Source organism: Myotis brandtii, unplaced genomic scaffold (assembly GCF_000412655.1).
Source record: "Myotis brandtii unplaced genomic scaffold, ASM41265v1 scaffold27, whole genome shotgun sequence".
NCBI classification, from domain to species: domain Eukaryota; kingdom Metazoa; phylum Chordata; class Mammalia; order Chiroptera; family Vespertilionidae; genus Myotis; species Myotis brandtii.
Window position 1 is genome coordinate 341,359 of NW_005360272.1, and position 21,771 is coordinate 363,129.

A 21,771-nucleotide genomic window follows, 5' to 3' on the forward strand; every position below is an offset into this window, starting at 1 on the left:
CCCCCCGCCAGTGCACAAATTTTTGTGCACCGGGCCTCTAGTATATTTATAACACTTATTACATTCCTATAAAAATTATTACATTCCTATAAAAACAAAGAAAATCATAATAAAAATTTAAGTTAATCTTTATTAATTCTACTGTCCTGAGATGACTGCTGTTAACATTTTGGTATATATATTTTCAGAGTTTTTTCTGTGCATACCAATGAATGTAATTATAGACAAATAAACATCAGAAATGGTGGGAGAAAAACATTTCTAAGTCAATAGCTAGAATCTATATTATCCTGCCCTGGCTGATTGTGGCTCTTTGGTTAAAGCTTGTGCCCACGCACTGAAGAGACTCGGGTTTGATTCCTGGTGGAGGGCAAGTACCTGGATTGTGGGTTTGATCCCTGGCCCTGGTCAGGCAAGTGTGGAAGGCAACTAGTCAATGTGTGTCTCTCTCACATCAGTGTTTCTCTCTCTTTCTCTCTCTCTCTCTCTCCCCCCCTTCCCCCCACCCCCTTATTTTCCTCTCCCTCTCCCTCCTCTCTCCCTCCCTTCCACCCTCTCTAAAAACCAATGGAAAAAATATCCTTAGTGAGGATTAACAACAACAACAAAAATCTATATTATCCTACTTAATACAGTATTCCATTGTTAGGTGAAACATTCATCCATTCACTTATTCATTCTATGAGAGTACATAACAGAAGAATTTATCATAACCTGGGAGTAAAAGAAGGCATTGCTGAGGAAGTAACCCTTAGCTTAGATCTGAGGAATGAATAGGTGAAAATAGAAGTTAGAGTTGGAGGGTGTGTTCAGAAAAAGTAAATGGAGTGCTTGACAACTTTGTGGCAGAAAGGAGCAGAGAATCAAATAAAGTCTGGGATGTTTAAAGCATAGTGTGGAAGGTGTGTCATTCGTCAACAGACACTTAGGTTTCCATATTTTGGCTCCTATGAATAATGATGCAATAAACAAGGAAGTGCAGACATCTCTTTGAGATCCAGATTTCATTTCCTTTGGATAAATGTACATATACACAGATGTTTTTGGTTTGTGAAAATTGATCAAGCTTTACATTTTTTTCTATGTATAATACCAGTAAAAATGTTTTTAAAACACTTAAAACCAGAATGTTGGTCTTCACTTTTGACTCAGACTATTTCCCAAAGGCATCACAAACTCAACATATAAAAACTAAATGGCCACAGCCGGTTTGGCTCAGTGGATAGAGTGTTGGCTCGTGGACTGAAGGGTCCCAGGTTCGATTCCGGTCAAGGGCACGTGCCAGGGTTGTGGGCTCGATCCCCAGTGGGGGGTGTGCAGGAGGCAGCCAATCAATGGTTCTCTTTCATCATTGATGTTTCTAACTCCCTCTCCTTCTCCCTTCCTCTCTGAAAACAATAAAAATATATTTAAAATAAATAAAATAAAAACTAAATGAATTTGAAGACATTAGCAGGGGTCCCTTTGGGAAGGGCCTTGACCTCCACGGGTGCTATTTGCATTTTTTAAACAATCTGATGATGGGAGACGTGGCGGGGGGGGGCGGGTATAGATTGGAGAGAGGCAAAACTAGAGCAGGCAAACCTAGTGTTGCATTGTTATACTAATCCTGGTGAGAGATAATCAGGCCATAAAGTCAGTTTCTTGCTCTGTATTGCTACTTGCTTTCCAGAGAGCTTCTACCAGTTTTATACCATCTATATGTGTGGACGAGGCGGGACAGGAGATGAGACAAGAAGAAATTTTTTCCAGATTTTGGAATTATTGGTCTTTTATTTTCTTCTTTATACTTTATTTTTTCCAAGTTTCTATGGTAAATAGATAGTGCTTTCATATTTAGAAAAAGAGAATAATACAAAAGAGATTTTGTTCTTTAAATCAGAACTTGTATTTTAATAGGAAACAAAGACTCAAAATAATGAATATTTAATGGCATCAGGAGAGCTAGAAGTAACAGCATCAGAGGTCTCCTTTAGGAAGCTTAATCAGACAGCAGTATGCAACGTGAGTAGGTGAGGCAACAAAGACTAAAGGTGGGAAAAGCCATCTAGGAGTTCTTAGAAATCTAGCTGAGAGGGAAAACGAGGTCACAAACCCAGGCAGGACCAGTGGACAAGGAATTCAGTCCTCTGTAATTTATTCATTACTCATAATAAAAGACTGACATTGGATTGAATGACATGTCTGTTGTTTAAAACATTCCAAGAAACTTCAAAAGCCCTCTATAATGACCAAGTGGGATGACAATGTATAATTGTATTTTTATCATTTTTTTACAGATTCAGAGTGAACATGAGAAGCTGACATACCTAAGATCTTTGTCTTCTCTCAGCCGAATTTTACCTTATGATGAAACCACAGAATCATTCATTCATGGCCACATCGCAGACATTGTGCATATTCTATATGTAAGTATCATGACTTTACCACAAATTATTGGGGCCATGCAAATTCAGTGATCTGGCTAACAAATTTTTAGTGGCTTCACTTTTTTCCCCCCTGTTAATCCTCACCTGAGGATATTTTTCCATTGATTTTTAGGGAGAGTAGAAGAGAGAGGGGAAGACAGAAAGAAACATTGATGTGAGAGAAACACATCAATTGGTTGCCTCTTGCATGAGCCCCGACCAGGGACCAGGCCTGAGTGGAGCCTGCAACCTAGGTATGTGCCCTTGACCAGAATCAAACCCAGGACCCTTTGATCCACAGGCTGATGCTCTATCCACTGAGCCAAACCGGCTAGGGCTTCACTTTTATTATTGATCCCCTTATCCTTCTCTCATATCAGTATTTCTGCATGGAGGAGAAATACTCAGGGATACTCTACAAATGTAATCAGCCTTGACAAATCAATTGAAAAAGAAGTAGAAAGGAGAGGGATAACAATTAAACTTCTCAGTAAAAACAATGCTGTGTTCTCATTAATCAAGCAGTAGTTCTGAGGCAGACTCTATACTGCAGTACCTAGGTTCAAGGACTAGCTCTGCCTCTTTCTAGCAATGTGACTTGGGAATACTACCAACTTCTCAGTGCCTCAGTTTCTTCATCTATAAAATAAGGATAGCTGTATCTACTTCACACAGCTATTGAGAGCATTAAATAAGAAGTAGATGTAAGCCAGGTAGCATAGTACCTAACACATATTTTGCATTTAAGAAACATGATTGTAGGTGTTCACAACCGCCCTTGCTCTCTAACCCCAGCTCCAGCCCAAGGAGAAGGGAGGTAAGTAAAGAGGTCTCTCTACCATGGCTTCTATAAAGCAGGCTGCCCACAAATCCACCAGTGGTAAAGCACCAAGGAAACAACTGGCTACCGAAGCCCCTCACAAGAGTGGGGCCTCCGCTGGAGGAGTAAAGAAACCTCATTGTTAAAGGCCTGGTACTGTGGCACTTTGTGAAATTAGATGCCATCAGAAGTCCATTGAACTAATTTCCAAACTTACCTTCCAGTGTCTGGTATGAGAAATTGCTCAGGATTTCAAAACAGATCTGTGCTTCCAGAGTGTAGCAATTGGTGCTTTGCAGGAGGCAAGTGAGGCCTATCGGGTTGGCCTTTTTGAAGACACCAACCTGTATGCTATCCATGCCAAACATGTAACAGTTATGCCAAAAGACATCCAGCTAGCATGCCTCAGACACAGAGAACATGCTTAAGAACTCACTAGGATGGGAAACATTTCATTCTTTTAAAAAAAAAAATTCTTTTCTCTCCTTCCTGTTATTGATAGTTCTGAACATTAAATATTTTTTCGCCATGGGGTTAAAAGGTACCTAAGTATATGATTGCAAGTGGGAAATAGGGGCCAGGAATCAGGTATTGGCAGTTTTTCCATTTTCATTTGTGTGTGAATTTTTTTTACTATAAATGTGGGAACATAAAGCATTAACGCAAGTCAAAACGTTTCAGTAAACAAGTTTCAGCAGTTCAACTTTATAACAATATAAATAAACCCATTAAATTTTTTCTGGACAATGCCAGCATTTGGATTTTTTAAAAACAAGTAAAGTTCTTATTGATGGCAACTAAATGATATTTGTAGCATTTTTATCATACAGTAGATTCTATCCATTCAGTATACTTTTCTGAGTTGTTTCACATACAAGTACATGTTTTTAATGTTGTCTGTCTGCTGTGCTATTCCTGTAAGTTTGCTATTAAAATACATTAAACTGTTTTTTAAAAGAAACATAATTGTGTTCTTTTTATTTTTTTTTTTGGTCCTATTTGTAATTAACTTAAGCCACACTCTGCCACAAACTCATTCATTCATTGCCCACTTAGGTGCCTGACCGTCCAAGGCAGTGACCTGGAAATTGGGGCTTCAAAGACAAAGAAGACATAATCCCTGTTTCTGCAGCCAAGCAAGGTGTAGTCAGCTGTCACAAGGACTGTGACAAAAGTTTAAATAGGTATAGTGAGGGCACAGAGGAGTGAGTGAGTGGTCAATTCCATGTCAAAGGATCCAGGCTTTACAAAGGAGATGATGCACTTAAGCAAACACTTAACTTTTTGATGCTTTAATTTTCTCATCCATGGTATGTCCCCTTCGGGTTTCCTAAAGCTCTAAAATTCTGAATCTGAGATTTCTTGTACACTCCAGGAAAATGAGCAGTTCTTCCACCCACAGATCTAAAGGCTGATTAGATTGATGATTCGCATTCAGAATTGAAGGCTAACCAGTTAACAGGTTTGTTCAGCAAGGATCTTCTGTATCTAGGACACTCTGGTGGTTTGATAAAGGACACACATTTCCTAAAAGTGTTAATTCGTTTCTTCTAAGAGTTTACAATCCTTTTGGAAGTGACCACACCTCATACTAGTAAATAGGTTGAGAACTATTCCCAACAATACTTCAAGAAGAGCAGATTGCTGTAATGCAGATTTTAAGAATGGATGCATAGGGGCTGGGAGAAGGGGGGTTAGGAAGGTGGGGAATGGGAGATATCTGTAATGCTATCAACAATAAAAAAATATATTTTAAAAAATTAAAAATTTAAATTAAAAAAAAGAAGAATGGATGCAGCTTTCTACTTGGCTATTGTCTCTGGGCAGAGAATTATAGGCAGCCATAGGACGTAGCCAAAATAGCAAGACTTCAAAGTCCTACTTTCACAAGAATTGGTAGCAGTGGGTTGCCACATGGTTTAACCGATCAGCTCAGAAGACCTACAAATACAAGTCTCGAAGAGCAAAAGCACACTGTATTTCCCTGTGCTCTGCATCTGGATCTGTCCAGCCAGTAGTAAAATACCCACTGTCAAGTAACAACCAAAATGTGACTGGCAGGGGGTTCAGCCTAGAAGAGTTAAGGGTAGTTGTGAGAGAATAGCATGGATTTTTGCATCATTATGCAAGTCTACAAAGTCCCTGCAAGTCCATGTGCAGGGGCTAAGAGAGTACAGCTCCCAAAACCAAGAGGAGAGATGTCCGAAGAGAGGCAGTTCTACTGAGGAACCAACAGAATGAGAAAGCCAAAGTCATCATAAAAAAGGAAGAATTTTAATGCATTTGCCAGTCTTACAACCCATGCCAATGCATGGCTCCTCAGTGTCCAAATAAAAAGAGCAAAGGAAGCTAAGAACAGATATGGAAAGGAATGGGGGGGGGGAGGCAGAAATGTAACACTTTACCAAAGAAGATGTATAAATAAGCACACGAATCGATGCTCCATTACTATGATTAGGGAAAAGCAAATTAAAACCAAGATGAGAGTCAACCATACACCCATTGGAATGGCTAAAATAAAGAAGAAAGATAATACCAAATGTAGGTGACATATGGTGCAACCGGAAATCTTACACACTGCTGGTGGGAATGTAAAAATGGCACAACCACTTTGGAAAACAGTTTGGCAATTTCTTCAAAAGTTATGCTTACCATATGAACCAACCATTCCACTCCTAGGTAACATGAAGGGTTTCTGGACAAAGGCAGGTACACAGATATTCATAGCAGCTTCCATATGAACCAGCCATTCCACTCCTAGGTAACATGAAGGATTTGGCTGGACAAAGGCAGGTACACAGATATTCATAGCAGCTTTATTTGTAATAGCTAAATAGCCCAAATGTCCATCAGCAGATGACTTGATAAACAAATTTTGGAATACTAAAGCAATAAGAAGAAATGAACTCTCGATAACATGCTACAACTCTGGTAAATCTCAAAATAATTACGTTGAGTGAAAGAAGCCACACAGAGGATATACTATATGATACTATTTATATAAAATTCTAGAAAATGCAGACTTATCTAAGGTGATAAGATCAATGGTTTCCTGGAGATAGAAGTAGAGTGGGAAGAGACAGGAGAGAGAAATTATAAAGTAGCACAAGAGAACTTTTGGGATTGATCCATTTGTTCATAATCTTGATTGTGGTGATGTATACATATGCCGTTTAGGCCTATCTGCTTTTAAAAGAAAAGAAAAAGAAAGCTTATTTCTGGCAGAAGTGGCCAAGTAGGTGAAAGTCGAAGGGGATGCAGGCCTGGTGGTTTAGCTAAGAGGGCACTGCCTTCACCCACAGGTGAGGGTGTGGCTGCAGGAATGGAGAATCAAACTGCAGAACAGGGAGTGGCTATTACTGTGATTGGTTGGATGTGGGAAGTGAATAAAGGAGAAAAAAAGTCATACAGAGTATTTGCTCTTAGAGTAACTGAGTCTTCCCAGAATCCTATGACAGGAAGAATAGCCATCTCCAGGAAGGGAATGAAACCAGAAAAGAAAAAAAGAAAAAACACCTTTTCACATACTCAGAACTTTATTTTTTAATTGATTTTTATTTTGTTTTAAATGTTTTTTATTCGTACATGTATTTTGTTGTTCATCCTCATCCAAAGATATTTTTCCATTGATTTTTAGAGAGAGTGGAAGGGAGGGAGGGAGATACAGAGAGAGAAACATTGATGTGAGAGAGCCACAACAATTGGTTGCTCCCCACCCCCACCCCGCACACACCCTGACTGGGGCTGGGGTTCAAGCCTGTAACCGATGTACATGCCCTTGACCAGAATTGAACCCTAGACCCTTCAGTCCTCAGGCCAATGCTCTATCCACTGAGCCAAACCAGCTAGGGCTCTCCATTTATCTTTGCTCCTTTGTATGCATTACTATTTCTTTCTTTCCCTCCATTCCCCACCTCTCTCCACTTCTCTTTCCAAAATTGACTTTCTGTGCACTTGTCCATAGGGCCCAGTGCTCCCAAACTTTGAATTTTCTTTTGGTAGATCAGCCAAACTGAAATTGAAGCTCTTTGTCTCAATTCCAGATTCCTGAGAAGGAGAGTCTAATTGACCCTGGTGTCTACTCCTGGAGAAATGAGCTGTTGTTAGTGGGACAGAATGACGTAGATGAACCATGACTATGAGGCACCAATTCCTATGGGCTGGGAGCAGTTTCCAGAGAGACAATCCAATAAGGTTTCCACTACAACCATTTACATTTGCTCTTCACGTCAACTCCCTGAGATATATTCTCATGCCCTCCATTCGGATAAGAAAACTCAGAGGGAAGTTAATACATCAAGTTCACACAATGAGTGAGTGGCAGAGCCAGTGCTCACTCCCAGGTGCTATATAGCTCCAAAGCTTCTGTTATTTCCTCTCTATCACTCTGCTGATTTTTCCAGCAGAGCACGGCAGCTTTCCCTTTACCAATATGGGATTTGTAAAGTTACTCCTTTTTTAAGACAAGTAACATAATTTTATTGGACACTATATTAGAGATGGCTGGTTTATTAGAAAGAGGAGTTAGGATGTCTAGTAGTTATTGAGGGCTTCTAGATATTATGAATTAGCTCATTTAGTGCTCACAACTACCCTATGAAGATAAGTAGCACTGTTATCTCATTCTACAGATGAGGAAACTGAGGTACAGGGAGGTTGAATAACTTGTGTCAGCTCAAAGAGCTAGTAAGAGGCAGACCTCAGGGTCTGACTCTGGAGAATAAACTGCTAGCCTGGCCACTGTCCTGCTGCCAGTCCTGTGGAGCCGAGGAGCAGAGCCCTCTGAAGGACCTGCTCTTATTCTTACAGGCCACCCACATCTCTGATCTCTGGGCCTAATGACTTGGCGCATTCTGGACTCTCTCCTAAAGCTCTTTCCCTCTCATTACAGATTCTGGTGGAGGAGGAGCCCCTGCATTCTCTCTTCAGCCCTGTGCGCCAGGAGGTCTTTGTCACCATCACTGACCTCAGGTGACACCCACATGCCCTCTACACATGCATCCTGGTTCTTCATTCAGGGCCAATAGCAAAGCCAACTGACATGTTCCATATTTTTAACTTCTCAAAACTATTTAGAGAAGTGGAAACCAAATCTATGTTTCGTGTAAGAACTTTGATTTCACGTATGCTACCATTTGTATTTGAAAGACCTTATTGGAACCTCCTTTGAGTTCGGTTTTGTCCCAAGAATATTCGGTGGAAGGTTACTACCATGTCTGTTTCATGACAGAGTTCCACTGTGCAAGAGATTTGGAAGGGCTGTCTCCTTGGAAGTTCATACTGCACACTAACTGATTAAAGGTCCCGAAAAGTCCCATAGTTTAAAAAGTTTTTAACTTGGTTTAACTTGCCATTCCCCAAACTAACAAACCCTTGATAGAGCAGAACACTCTCCTTGGCAGAACACACTTTGAAAAATCGTGCTCTACTATATTAGACTGTAGCAGGCTTCTCTTCCATGGTTGAACTGAAGGAAAAGCCTCGAAGGATGTCTCTCCAGTGACCTCCGGGGCAGGCAGGGAGGGTAAGGGGAGAAGGATGGAGGCTCTGAGCCTGAAACTCTTTCTCTAACCTTTTGTAAGATGTATCTAAACAGACTGACAAGCAAGCCATTGATCTCTTTCATCAGAACGTTATACCGATCAGTCTATTCTTTCCTTTTGGGTTACTTTGATCTCTGCTTATCAATGTCAAGTCACACCCTTCCCCATTTGCTATTCCCAAGCTGTCTTTTTCTAGTTACCAAGATGTCCATCTGCTGTTTGGCTCTGAAGATCGAGTTAACTTGTTTAGTCTTATCATCAAAAGTATAATCACTCTGCCCTCTGAAAAGACCCTTACCCAGCTGCAGGAAATCAAACCAAGTGGGTCCTGCAAATCAGAGGTAACTCACACTTTGCTTTAATAACTTGGAGAGTGCATTTGATATTTTTGGAACTAGCCAAAAACCATTTAAACCAAGTCTGGTAAATAGAATAGGTGGTTAAATAGCTTTTTCTTATTATTTTGTCTTCTTTTCCCTTGCTTTTGGCTTTAAAATAAGGTGGAGCGTTCATATACTTAGCAGATATGTAGGGTTACCATGTGCTAAGCATCATGAGAGGCAGCAGAAATAGAGCAGTACACTCTCTGATCCAGGGAGCTTCTATCCTAGTGCAGAGATACAATTCGCCAGTAAATACACTATCAGGTGGTAGTGAGTGCTGTGAAAAATTAAAACAGGGAAAGAAGAGGATAAAGAGTACTGTGGGTGGGAGGCACGGGGGCTTTCTACAGAGGGTGGTCAGGGAAAGCTCCCTGTGACAGTTGAAGAGAATGTGGATATCTCTGGAGGAGAAGCTTTCAGGCAGAGCCAGGAGGAAGTGCAAAGGCCTTGATTTTCCTGCCACTAGAAAACTGGTTGGGAAAGCAATTGCTAAAGGCAACTTTATTCCCCTTTGTTTCAAGATGTCAGAAAGAGTCACAAGTCAAACTTTAAAAGTACTTTGATGCCCCTAAGTGATTCCCCAAATGTAGTTAGAATCAGTTAACTATCTTCCCACTAATGTTGCGATGTCCATGTAATGTGAATAGATATTGTTTCACAAACTGCCTCCCGACACTTTCACACTGGGTCTGCAATGTTAAGTAAATGATAATGAGGAGAGCCTTAAAAGTGTGCAGTGCTGGGGAACTCGCATGGATGGCATCACTTATCCCTGTGCCTTTTCAGTGTCTCTACAGGCAGACGTTTCAGGTCTTCTCTGAGATGCTCCAGAGTTTGGTGGTAAAAGACCCACATTTGGAAAATTTTGACATCATTTTGAAGGTAAACAGGCTATCAGGAGAGAATGGGAAAGTTAATAGTTATATTAAATGGTAAAAGTGGGAGAAAATGTGGCAGGATTAAGTTTTAAGAGATAGCATAATAGTTAAGAGTATTCGCTATCCATTTTGAGTCAGACTTGAGTTCAAATTCCAACTCTCTGCTATTCATTGGTTATAAATTCAGCAAGAATGTGATTTTTCAAAGTCTCATTTTTTTCACCTTTACATGAGACAATAATTACTGTATTAAATAAATGGCTTTCAGTTTAAGTGGTTGCTGTATTCCTTAAATTATTATTGCTTACTACCACAGAAGGGTTTCAATCAGTGACCAGAGAATAGAGTCAGCCTCATGAATGAGCCAGGTGAGACTTAATTGTTATTAATGCCTACCTGCTCTCACCTCTACTGGTCCCAGCAGATGCCATTCCATCCTTAGAAATTTATTCATTGGAGCGCATTCACTGCACTCAAACAACTCACTCTCTTGGCCCTTTTCAAGATGTAGCTATCTCAAAAAGGGATAGCCCTTTAAACTATTATTAATCATTTGTGCCTAAGTGCAGGTGGTCATTTATCATTGCCACAATCAACCTTAACATTATTTCTCATTTTTCTTATTTTTGTACATCAACACTGCAGCCAGATTGGCTTTCTTTCCTTTATCCAGTTGTGCGTTAAACTTTCCTGCCTTGGCAACTAAATTCAAGCCATTTCTTCTTTATGAAGCTCCTACTCATGGACATTATATTTTCCATGAATCCGTCCCTGACTGTTCTAGGCAGATACAATTTCCCCATCTTCAGAGTTCTTTAATAGCATGTCATTAATTTCCTGTCTTTCCAAAGCAGGTTTCAGAAAGCTGAAAAAATATAGAAGAATAGGATAAATAATTGAAGAAAGTGGGATGAAGGGAAAATAAGCCTAGGAAATAAGCCCCTAAGAAAGCTGGACCACCTGATCCCCTAGGTCTTTGTGCCTCGTTTGTCATCCGCCATTTTTATTTCCAAAACAAGTTTATAATTTAGGAAAATATTTTCAGACATAGTAGTGACATGTGGAACTTCTCTCCAAAAACAGAATAAAGGTGTTATCCCAGATCTTCCCAATAAATCATTTAGGCTCCCTTCATTTTTCATAGCACATGGACCCATGGTTACAATCAATTAAAGGCCATGAGCGGGAAAGAGCCGCAGCCAGCATTGCTCAAGTTCTAAAGTGCTTATGCATGCATCTCAACTTGAAGGTAAGCTGCCCTTCAGTTGCAGAGGAGGAAGGATCCAAAGCCATCCTATCACTGCCTATTTCCCCTCCTATTTATGACTCCCAGACTTATGACTCCTCGGTGCTCAGGCATTATTCATATATCTCCCCCTCTCCTAAAATTCAAGCACTTTGAGGCCAGGTACTGGGTTTATTAATCTTGTATCCTCGTTGCTTAGCACAATATAGTAAATGTTTTTAAATGAGTAAATAAATGTAATCTAAAAATATCTGAGGGCCCATGTTAATAGCCACTGTTGACATTTTTTTTAATTCCTTCTGAGGATGTTTTGTGCATGAGTGTGTTGGGATGGGGGCTTCTACTTCAGTTCCTTCCAGTTCTCTATATGTAGCCAGAGTAATCTTCTTAAAACCCACATCACTTCTTTGATCCAATAATTTCCAACTATTTTTAGAATACAAGGTCTTGTATGATATAGTGCCTGCCTGCCCACTCCAGCCACATTGACCTCCCTTACATTCTTTATCATCTAAAGCTCTTCCTGTTTCATGGCCTTTGCATTTACTATGTCCTCTGCTTGGAATAACCTTCCCTAACTCTTCACATAGCTAACTTCTCCTCAATCTTCAGTGCTCAGTTTAAATGTCTCCACCTCAAAAAGGCCTTTGCTTACAAATAGATCTACCCTTGTTCTCTCTCTCTCTTTCCTTCCTATGACTTCTTAGAATCAAAGGTTATCTTGTTTGATTATTTTTATTGGTCCAATAAAAATGGATTTATGGTCCATTTTCCTCTAGAATGTAAATTTTATCAGTGATTATGTGTTCTTGTTTACCACAGCATCCCCAGTGCTTAGCACAGAACATGCTACATGTAGATGCTCAATTAAATATGTACTGAATAAATGTAGGTCAGCTCAGATGCCTTCTCTGCTCAGAACCCTCCAATGGCTTCCCGGCTCATACAGAATAAAATTCTTACAATATTCTCTAAGTCAACGGTTCTCAACCTGTGGGTCGTGACCCCTATGGCGGTTGAACGACCCTTTCACAGTGGTCGTCTAAGACCATCCTGCATATCAGATATTTACATTACGATTCATAGCATTACAGTTATGAAGTAGCAACAAAAATAATTTTATGTTTGGGTCACAACATGAGGAACTGTATTTAAAGGGCCAGAAGGTTGAGAACCACTGCTCTAAGTTGTTATGTGATCTGGGCCCATCTTCATCTACCTCCCATTTCTTTTGTTTCTCATTTACTCTGCTCCAGCCAACCTCACCTACTTGCTCCTCAGAAACACCACATACTGTCCCTTCTCATTGCACTTGTTATTCTCTCCGTCTGGAATGTCTTTCCCTCAGATTTCTACATGGTGCAGTCCCTCATTTTAACATTATTGAGATCGTCTCTGACCATTCTAAAATAGCAATTCCTATCCTTATCCTCTACGTTTTTCTTCATCATGGTATATATCACTATTGGATACATAGACATTTACTTCATTTTTTCCTTTATATTCCTCCAGTTAGAATATCATCTCCATGAGTAGGGATGTTATCTGTTGTTCACTGTCTATATCCCCAGTGCCAATCATAGTGCCTTAGCCATAAGTGCCATAGTCATAACCAGTTCCTGGCTTATAACTGACACATAGTATTTGTTGATTGAATGAATGGACGAAAGCTATACCAGTGAATGAAAGATATTATACAGTTTTGTATATGTGTTGCTGTGTTGTCTGTAAATAAGTTGTAGAGGCTACTGTTCACAATATCTCAGTGTATTTTTCTGAAGAGCCACCGAAGAAATTTCTTTCTGACTCAGTCCTAGAAACAGTTGTGTTTTCCCTCCATGGCTATTTGCTTCTTGTCTTATGGGCAATTTGAATTATATTATATGGGACATTGCATTAGTCCTGAGAAAATTCAGCGCTGAGCTCCGGTGCATAGCTCCATGGCCTATCTCAAGCAAATGATGACTAGAATTCTGCATACTAACCAAATTCTTAGCTTCATTTATCTTTTCTACATTCATTTTTTAAATTTATCCCGCTTTCTTCACTATTTATTTTAAATTACATTTCTTTTGCTGATATGGCTTTTGCCTGCTACTTTACTTTTTTTCATAATAAAGCAAACTATCAATAAATAAATTTTAAAGTAGTATTTAATGGTACACCTCAACTTTGTATCCAACTTTTTCACTTATTAGACTAGCAACACCTTATTATAAATTCCTAGGATACTTAATTTCTAATTATTATATTCAAAGTGGCTAAACAATAGTTCTCTTTACTATTGGATAATTTTTTTTCAATGTGGGGTCTTTAAAAACAGTGCTAGAATGAACATCTTTACGTATAAACTTTTTGAAATTTCAGATTGCTTACTTAGTTTAGAAGTTACCACATTTACTATCATTTGCTGGACATATTGTATCCATACATGTTAAATGTTAACTTTCAAGAGACCCAAGGGCTGAATGCAACTCTTGCACTTCTCTTGAATAGATGGTGGAAGTGGAATTACTTCTCAACAACTTAAATCTAAGGCACTAAATACACCTGTATTCCAATGGCATTTTTCTTTTCTCTCAACTAGCTTCCACTGCGATTCCAAAGACTTGGACACCTAGTGGCTCTAATGGTTCTACTGTGTGGAGACCCACTGAAAGAGGTGGCTGAGGAGGCTGCAGAGAGCACGTACTACCTGCTGCACATCACCTTGCGGCTGAAGTGTAAGGCACCGCTGAAAGCAGCCAAGCCCTACATAAGTTCTCTAGCACAACACAAGCTCCAGTCCTCCTGCGCCCTCACTCCCCCACATCCTAGAAAGCCTTTTTTACAGTGGTTTACAGTGAGAAAGGTTCATAGTCCATAGGCCGAGATGGAGCAACACTGACTTAATAATTAGAATCATAACACTGGGTCAGACCCACAGTGTCAGCCATATACATGGCCATGGAGTTAAGAGTATCTAAACATGTAACACTCTGGACATGCTGGAGTGATTAGTTTGGACAGAAGTAGAAGAGGTTCTTGCCATTATTTGGGCCTTCGTTCATTTATTTATCTCATAAATGTTTACTGAGTACTTACTTGGGATACAATAGTAACCAGAATATAAGCCATCCAGTCCTTATATGACATAGTCTAGAGTGTGAGTCAGACAATCAAAGAATCAACAAATAACTATTATTATAAATAAAGATAACTGCTGTGAAGGGAAACCATAGGGGTTATGAGTAAGAATTAAATCTAGTGTGGGATTCAAAAAAGTCTCTGAAGATAATCTGAAAAATAAAGAATATTAGCAAGGAGGTATGATGACCTCCATGCTTCCCAAAGTAATAATCTAATCTCTGGGCAGCTCCAAGTATGAGGACAGTTTACCAAGACATACAATTAAGGAACTACAACTGATTATTCATTCAAGAAGTATTTATGAACCATTTATTGTTTTTAAGGGGAGCACTGGTGAACAAGACAAAGTCCCTTCCCCTAGAAGCTTATTTTCTAGTTGGAGAGACAGTATCCTCAACCAAGGGCTCAAAGACTTCCCATAGATAAGTTTCTAGGGAACATGAGAAAAACAGGGCACTGCGAGGGAGTACTGGCAGACTCAACAATCAGCAAAACCATACACATAAAAAATTCTGATATCAGAATTATCAGACACAGTACAAAATTGTGCAACTTTTTTTGTGGGGACCTGAGTTTCATCGGGAGATCCCTCAAAAGTCTTGTCTTGGTTGTACTCCTGACTCACTCAAAAGCTCTGCTCTTACAAAAAGCTCTTCTTTTTCTTTCAGCCCTTCTTGTATGTTGTCCTATAACAGAGGGGAAACAAATCAGCCTTCAGATTTACACACACTCCTTCCCCAGGCATTTTTATTCAAATGAAAAAGACAAGAAGAGTGATATCTTGGGATTCATTTCAACCTGGAAATCAACCAAACTTGCAAAATTGGAAGAAAGAAATAAGCCAGAAAGTATCAATATTTCATATTTTCTTCTCAGATATCACTGAGGACAAGAAAAATCGCCCAATCTTGAGAGGAGCAATGAAAAACTGTCAAGAACTCCTAGAATTCTACAGTATTAAACAATTCTACGCGTGTCCCTTCAAAATTGCCAAGGTAATCAGAATGGCAAAAATTAAGACAAACATCTTGAAGTGTTGGAGAGGATGAGAAACAATCAGAAGTCTCGTACATTTGTTGACGGGAATGTAAAATGGTAAAAATACTTTGGGAAAAGTTCTGGCAATGTATTGTATGGGGCCAATATCACTGGATAGCTCTTCAGACATGCTCTGCTCCCATTAATTGTCCCCCTAACCCTAGCCAGCCTCTTGCATGTATAAAACCTTGTTACAAAAAGGAGCTGTAAAAGAATGTAGTTGAGCCAAAAAGCCATACACTTTTTAGTTAATGTATTTATTCATTATTCACCAAATATTTAAGCATCTACTAGGTACCAGGCACTATGTTAGGGAATATGAGGGAAAAGAAAACCTACAGATCTTGTTCATGTAGGGTCAAAGGTATCAGGTAATTTTAATTCTCTGCATCAGTTTCCTCATCTGTACAAGGGGGATCTGTAAAAATTAGGATCACTCAAATGCTGTAAGGGTTAAATGAGATGCTTGTATGGAAAATGCCTTGCTTAGTGCCTGTCACATAGTAAGTGCCTAATCAGTTATACCTATTAAAATCAAGGGAAGGACTTTATACACTGGCAAGTGCAATGAGAAGCAGAATGACACATTCTTTTAATACATTGTCTCCAGACAAGGTATTTTAGCGATGCCTCGGACTCCGTCAGCCATACTAGTTTAGCACTAGGGCCTTTCCTTTAATTCTGTTCCTATAAAAGTGGGACTCTTTCTGCGGATCTCAGTAATAAACCTTCTTACTAAAAGTCAGAGCTATAAAAGGCCATGCACAGACCCAGCAGTGGACATTTGGGTTACTTTCAGCTTTTCACTTTTATAAACAAAATTGAAGTAAGCAGCATTGTACATACTACTATTTAAACTCTTCTCTGATTATTAACTTATAATTGATTCCTTGTTCAGGGCTCTGTCATACTATGTAACTTGGAAGTTCATTTTTCTTAAATCATTTCAGATCTTCGAAGTTTTACTCGATTCAAATGAGCTCTGCCAGTTTGTAGTGACTATATTGGATGGCCTAAAAAATCTGGAACATTCCTGTACCCAGCAATTAGCCGGAGAATTGCTGATGTCATTGGTAGAAAATGTGGAGTTCCGATTTGAGGAGGTAAAAAGCTGCATGGCTCTTTCCTGGGTTTAAAATATCAGCTAGAGCTCTCCTTCCTGCAGCTGCTCAGATCTCTCCTACTGCTTCTTTTCAGCTGACAACAACTACTGATGGAGACCAAGGCCACCCTTTAGTCCATTTGGTCAATGTTGAATATTCATCCTTTCAACAAGTATATCATAAATGACTACTGTGTATACAGCTAGGGCGGGAAGTTTTTTAAAATCTAAGGTGTAATCCATATTTTTCAGAAGAGTATTGTTTTGCTGGGAAGATATAATTAACACATGAGAATGGTAACTTCAATTTAGATCCTCATTCAGGTTAATTAATGGTGTTAAATTTTTATTTTTTTTAATATATGTTTATTGATTTGAGAGAGGAAGGAAGAGAGAGATAGAAACATCAATGATGATAGAGAATCATTGATCGGTTGCCTCCTGCACACCTCCTACTGGGGATCGAGCCCACAACCTGGGCATGTGCCCTGACCAAGGATTGAACCATGACCTCCTGGTTCATAGGTTGACTCTCGGCCACTGAACCATGCTAATCAGGCAGTGGTGTCAAATTTTTAAAAATCAAGCCATCGGTGATCCTAGAAGGGGGCCAACTTAGTAAGTATAAAATAAAGAAAGTTTATGTAAATGTATCGAAAACGGAAACATCAGGAAATAACAATGTAATTATATCACTTAGAAATATGGAAGGACATGGGAAGCGATAAAAGTAGTTATCTCTGAATAACAGACCCAGGGGATAGACAAGAGAGAGCCTTGAAATACCACTGGACCTTTAAAATTGTGTGCACTTTGGTAAAAATAAAAAGTAATTCTTAAATTATGAAAACCCATTTTTAAAGCTATTAAAATAGCAAAGATGCAAAAAGAACAATATAATTAGAGCACAATGAGATGGACACATATCAATTGGGTACTTTCAGGTGTTAAAAAATAAACTAAGAAGATTATGCCAAGAGTTTATCATTTCATATAAGAAGTCAGGAAGTAGAGTATATGTTCTAGGATTAGTTTGGTGACTCAACAGTGTTATCAGAGAGACAGGGGCTTTTTGCATCTTTCTGCTTTGCCTGTTCATATAGCCAGAGGTACTTGCCACAGTTTCAGACTTTATGACCCAGCAAAGAAAAGATGTTTTCCTTTTGTCCCTTTAATCAAAGAGGACACTCTTTCCTAATACCCTCCAGTGGATTTTCCCTCATGTTTTACTGGCCAGGACTGACATCACCTGCCATCCTTAAACCAGTTTCTGGCAGCTGCTGGTAATGACAGCCATTTTATATGAGGTTGTTGAGGACTGCCTCTCAGACACTGACATTTCCACAGAGCCCTGAAGTGATGAGTCTGTGCGCAGGAAGAGTAGTTCAAATAGAGAAATGGACCAAAGCCCAATGGCAGGTATGACTCCTCTGCCAATCTCAGAGTCAAAGTGAAAAAATCTCAGCTTTCTTGCAACACTAAATTTAGTAATTTATCTTATTATAAAATCAATACATAATCATTAAAGAAAAATTAGAAACTATATAAGCAAAAGCCTGGCTGGCATGGCTCAGTGGTTGAGCATCAACTTATGAACCAGGACATTGTGGTTTGATTCCCAGTCAGGGCACGTGCCCAGGTTGTGGGCTCGATACCCAGTGGGGAGCATGAAGGAGGCAGCCGATCAATGATTTTCTCTCATCATTGATGTTTCTTCTCTGAAATCAATAAAATATATATATATAAGCAAAAAATTAATATCACTCAAAGACACATTACTGACATCTTTGTATATATGGTCTTCCAAAAACTTTTATACGCATATACTTACATACAGATAAGTTTTAAGTAGATTTGATAATAAACTTTAAAAAAAAAAGATTCTGTTTTAAAAGTCATCCCAGGACCTTTCAGAAATAACCACAATAGTCTCAGTAACTATCAATGTCCCACAGGATAAGGTCTTAGTCATTCCTTTTCCTCTTTAGGTACCAGAGATTGTGGGAGTTATCTGTGCCCAGCTATCCATGATCAGCCAGCCTAGTGTCCGCCAACAAGTCATAACTATCGTGAGTTTGCTTATCTCCAGGCCCAAGTACACAGATACAGTGATCAGCTACCTTCTGTATCATCCAGTACCATATGACAGGTAACAGAACCTAATACAACCTCTGGGTGTGTGACACATGGTTGTAGTATTGTAGAACATGGTTGCCCTAAAAATTTATCCTTATAAGGAGATAAGATATAAACAGATGCCTGCAATATAAGTCAGAATATAATGCTAAACACAAAGAAATAATTCAACAAATCCAGAATAGAGAACATTTACAAGATGGTTAGGCTGAACTCTTCAAAAAAGTTAATGTCACAAAAGAAAAAATGGTGCTGGGAGCACTGTTCTAGAATTTTAAAAAAGGAGAGACATAGCCAAATGCAATATGTAACTTTGTTTGAATCCTGGATGAAAAGCAAATGCTAAAAATTTTTGAGGAAATTTAAGTAGGGACTCTATGCTAGATTATTAAATAAATGTAATTTTCTGAGGTGTGAAATGATAATATGGTTATACAAAAGAATGTCCTTATTCTTAGGAGATAGATGTTGAAGTATTTAGGGATGGATGTCACAATGTCTGCAATGCACTTAAGAAAGATTTAGCAAAAAATAGATACAGCCCTGACCAGTTTGGCTCAGTGGCTAGAGCAGGGGTGGGCAAACTTTTTGACTCGAGGGCCACAATCGGTTCTTAAACTGGACCGGAGGGCCGGAACAAAAGCATGGATGGAGTGTTTGTGTGAACTAATATAAATTCAAAGTAAACATCATTACATAAAAGGGTACGGTCTTTTTTTTTTTTTTAGTTTTATTCATTTCAAACGGGCCGTAGTTTGCCCACGGCTGGGCTAGAGCATCGGCCTGTGGACTGAAGAGTCCCAGGTTCGATTCTGGTCAAGGGCATGTACCTTGGTTGCGGGCACATCCCCAGTAGTGGATGTGCAGGAGGCAGCTGATGGATGTTTCTAACTCTCTATCCCTCTCCCTTCCTCTCTGTAAAAAAAATTAATAAAATATATTAAAAAAATAGATACACATTTTTTAAAAAAGAGTAGAATCATAGAGAGGAACAAACAAGATGTTTGTTTTGAGGTTGTTGTTTTTTTAGATTAGTGATAAGTGGTTTTCATAGTTGGAGGCCCCCGGGAAGTTCCAGGAGATGCCTTATGGGGAAGGCAGTGAGGCATCAGGAGAGGGCTCCAGGTGCCCCCATCCCCACTCCACTTTACCCAGAGTAGCACCCCTTTTATCTGCTTTATAGTATATTGTGATTCTGGGTAATTATTTAATTTGAAGAAAAGATTTCTCAGCTTTAAACTGTTCAAAAAACACTTTCAATGAATGGTTCCACAGAATGTTTTGGTATAGTGCCGATGTTTTTATGAGCTGAACTTACACATTCTGCCACTAAATCAAATACAGGATGACTTTAACTCATCCAAAGGAAAAAAATAGTTCATACAGGTTTTTAAAAAAATATTCTGACTTTTATATATTTCTGTAATGTATTTTTAAATCTTTACTACTTGCTTCAGTTTAGCTACACTAGATTCTTGTGTAAAGCACTTGATTTAGTATAAATATTAACTATATCTAGCTATTTTAAGTGCAATTTTAGCATTATTTTATTGTTTGTATGTGTTCTAGCTCTTGGATGACTTTGAGAAAGAACTACTGCTTTAGATCATATGAGAATGTGGATTCTGTTAGAAATAAAATGACTTAGGAAACTTCATTCTGATTATGTTTTTGGTCACTTACCTGAAGCCCATTAGTTTGTTTACAGATCGGCGTAATTGTTCTTAGGAGTCTGTGTGCTGTTAGGCACTGGGGAAATAATGGACAGGACATGGAACCTCCCTCTAGCAGCACACTATTTGGTAGCAGACATAGATGAATAACAGAGGATCCCAAAGCAAAATAAGAGAGTTCTGTGGAAACCCCTAGGAGGAAACTTAATTAGATGAAGGGTTGGTAAAGGATTTCTGAAAGAAAGGATGTCCCTAGCTGAGTTTTTAGTGTAAATTACCATGTAGATGGTAGGATGGGGGATGGGAAGAGACCAAAAGTATAGAGAAAATAAATACCAGGAAGGTATGAAACAGTTTAATGAATGCTCATTCCCAAATGATGGGCAAACAAAAACAATGTCACATCTACAGACTCAGTATCACTGAAGTGAGACCTGTTTCTTATTTTTAACAAACTCCCAGATGATTTTTTTCACACTAAACTTTGAGAAGGCTTATAGGCCCGTGTGTGTGTGTTCCTAATTCAAATGCATTCCCAGCACACTTAGAGATGTGCAGAACCAAAAGTATTTTGAAACACTTCTTACACAGTAAATAGCTTTTTCTTTTTAAAAATACGTTTTTATTGATTTTGGAAATAGGAAGGGACAGAAAGAGAAACATCCATGAGAGAGAGAAACTTTGATCGGCTGCCTCCTGCAAGGATCGAGCCTGAAACCTGGGTATGTGCCCTGATTGGGAATCAAACCTTTGACCTTTTGGTGCAGAGACAACGCTCAACCAACTGAGCCACACCGGCCAGGGCACAATAAATAGCTTCTTAAGTACTTTATCTACTCCCTCAGGAATTCAGAGAAAAAAATCAAGAGTAAGTAAATATAGGAATTTCTTAGTTTCACCCCAGAATGAATGTTAATATTCTACAATCTGTTTCCCCAGTCAAGAGCCTTTTCAATATCCCACACTGCATCTATCTTCCCTTCAGGAATTCTTTAGAAACTTACTTTGTTTTATTCACAGACTAGAGGCCTAGTGAACGAATTCGTGCACAGATGAGGTCCAGACGGCCTGCTCTGATCAGGGTGATCAGGCCCAGCTGGCCGGGGGGAGGGGCCACGGGTGGTTGGCCAGCTGCCCCCGCCCCCTGGTCAAACTCCAGGTTGAACGTCCCATCGAGGGGATAATTTGCATATTAGCCTTTTATTATATAAGATTCATATTACCAAAGTAAGGAGCAGAAATGTAGGAATAATCTTTAAGCCTCTCAGTTTTTTAGAGTGATTCTGAGAAGGTAGTTGCTTTACAAAAACACTGAGTCTAGCACACAAAGATACCTAGGTAGATTTTGAGTTAAAACATGAGTAGCTCCCAATCTTCTCATCTTTCCCCATAATGCTCCTCCACAGTGTTTATAT

General features: G+C 39.2%; 2 protein-coding genes and 1 pseudogene across 2 annotated transcripts in view; all 3 read left to right on the top strand.

Annotated features, from left to right (window-relative positions):
• The window catches only part of LOC106726475 (protein MROH8-like), a 13,226-nt gene extending 10,687 nt beyond the window's left edge, over positions 1-2,539 (top strand). Inside the window, exon 4 of the mRNA XM_014541413.1 lies at positions 2,280-2,539. Within this exon, the coding sequence (XP_014396899.1) occupies positions 2,280-2,459 (180 nt within the window). The 3' untranslated portion in view covers positions 2,460-2,539. The remainder of the gene's footprint in view (positions 1-2,279) is intronic.
• Positions 2,331-4,140, top strand: LOC106726476 (annotated as a pseudogene).
• A 4,788-nt stretch (positions 4,141-8,928) lies between these two features.
• The window catches only part of LOC102249430 (maestro heat-like repeat-containing protein family member 7), a 35,645-nt gene continuing 22,802 nt past the window's right edge, over positions 8,929-21,771 (top strand). The window contains exons 1-7 of the mRNA XM_014541411.1: positions 8,929-9,112; positions 9,941-10,036; positions 11,177-11,281; positions 13,866-14,001; positions 15,284-15,402; positions 16,396-16,548; positions 18,536-18,696. Coding sequence (XP_014396897.1) covers positions 9,977-10,036; positions 11,177-11,281; positions 13,866-14,001; positions 15,284-15,402; positions 16,396-16,548; positions 18,536-18,696 — 734 coding nt within the window. The 5' untranslated portion in view covers positions 8,929-9,112; positions 9,941-9,976. The remainder of the gene's footprint in view (positions 9,113-9,940; positions 10,037-11,176; positions 11,282-13,865; positions 14,002-15,283; positions 15,403-16,395; positions 16,549-18,535; positions 18,697-21,771) is intronic.